A 1,943-nucleotide genomic window follows, 5' to 3' on the forward strand; every position below is an offset into this window, starting at 1 on the left:
TGGGAGAGGGGGAAGAAGGCCTGCTAGGAGTGTCAATTTTGTGTGACGGGGCGGCCAAGAAGCTACCGCACGTGACTTGAGCCCGGCAGTTGTAGTTTTGGAAACCAGAGCAAATAGTGACGGTGGCGCTGTACGACTAGTCTGTGTGTTTCTGCACAGCACCTGAGTTGACTGTTCTGTGGCCGTCAGAAAGGAGTTGGAAACAAGAACCAAAAAAGAAAAACGCCATAGTTTACCGCGGGGCTCGGGAGTTTAGCCGAGCACAAGTTGACGACTGACTGCTCGTGTAAAACTTATACAGAGGCAGAACGGGGTAGCAGGCGGTTCTTAGCTGAAGCACGCGGCTAATCAGTTCGTCCACAGAGCTTGGAGTGAATGATTGCGTTGGCTCCGACAGTCAGATCTCTCGCAGTGGCCAACCAATTCGCACTCGTGCCTCCTCGGTAGCGTCTTTAAGACGTTGGAACTTGCTCGAGACGGTAGTGTTTTGCTTTGTGCAGTGTTGTTGTGCCTCTGGTCTCCCCTGTCTGGCAAGTTACGTGCACGAGACACAAAGGCTTCTTATTTAAGCACATGCAGTCCTGCTTGGAACTTCACCACCCTGATGATGGTTTCACAAGGTGTCCGCGGGGATCACCCCTTGCCGTGTCCATCAAAGAGGAGAACAGCTTTGTGGAGCCTGGATACCCACTGACCGCTGCCCTTGGTTCCCCGCCCTCGTCAGGGTCAAGCACAGGGTCGGGGAGTTTCTATGGTGGCCAGCACTGCTACTTTTCCGGCAAAAACTTTGATTCCTTCAATACAGTTCCCAGATTCGGAGTTCTTGGAGGATCGGGCTCTATGTATTCGGTAAATTTGTGTAATCCTCTAAGTTTTCGTTCTCTCTCTCTCTCTCTTTGCTCGTCCCTATTCTCTTCCGTTTCACGTACCGCGGGTGAGGTCAGGGGCATTGGGGGAGGAAGCTGTAACGAGCAGTGCAGGGAGCAACTCTATTGTTGATCCCAAACACCCCTGTTTTCATTACATTTTTTTTTTTTGTAAAGCTTCCAGTTGTTGATGGATGTATTGTGACCTAACTTTTTTTGTTCTTTAGATAATGTTTACGATCTCGAGATAACTACTATTTTAATGCGGTTCACGTGTAAGAATGTTTTGTTTATACAGTTGTTGTTTTCTTTTGGCATTCTACTAAAAGTTAGAACCAGCTCCAGCTTTTTGATATCTTATTCTTTTTCTGTTATATATATATATATTTATAAACTTTCTTTACTCTGTTAACAACACAGTCATTAATTTTTGGTTTTAGATACTTATACTTGTGGCATTTACTTAATTCTATATTTTGACGAATGTATCGTCTTATATATTGTTAATTTTCTTACAATCATTCATTTTTTCCCCTAATTATAGAAAACGGCCTTGGTGTGGCCTCCTCCTTCGGACACTTATGTTAAGTCAGCTGGTTTTACAGGCGCCAGCCCAGCTGCTTCCGTGCGGCCAGTGTCACCCTCGTCTGGCCTGGTACATTGGATGTCCATGATGGCTGACCATGCTCACGTGAATATGCCCGCGCACCCGTCGCCGCATGACGTCCACTACATGTGGAATGGCGTTGAGGTACATTTTCCTTCTAATATCATTAAATATGAATTGGTGCATTTCAGCTGTTTGACCGATCACATAATCTTTGAAGCTACATCCAGTAATATTTATTAACCCAGATATCAACATGAATGAATAAATAAATATATCCGTCTTTCTATATGTATGTGAGTAACATATGTTTATTGTTTTAGTACCAACAGAACACTTACTGCAAAACAGTGTGTAACATATATTTATTGTTTTAGTACGGCTAGAACACTTACTGATAGCCAGTGTGTGTAACATATATTTATTGTTTTAGTACGGCTAGAACAGTTACTGATAGACAGTGTGTAACA

The 1,943-nt window shown here is 44.1% G+C and overlaps 1 protein-coding gene across 1 annotated transcript; it reads left to right on the forward strand.

Moving 5' to 3' along the window:
* Positions 1 to 319: 319 nt before the first annotated feature.
* Positions 320 to 1,617, forward strand: LOC111088264 (the record flags this gene model as incomplete). Its single annotated transcript, XM_022397850.1, has 2 exons — positions 320 to 849; positions 1,411 to 1,617. Coding segments are annotated over exons 1-2 (483 nt in total), but the record flags the coding sequence as incomplete, so codon positions are not given.
* Positions 1,618 to 1,943: the final 326 nt, after the last annotated feature.

Source organism: Limulus polyphemus, unplaced genomic scaffold (assembly GCF_000517525.1).
Source record: "Limulus polyphemus unplaced genomic scaffold, Limulus_polyphemus-2.1.2 Scaffold3440, whole genome shotgun sequence".
NCBI classification, from domain to species: domain Eukaryota; kingdom Metazoa; phylum Arthropoda; class Merostomata; order Xiphosura; family Limulidae; genus Limulus; species Limulus polyphemus.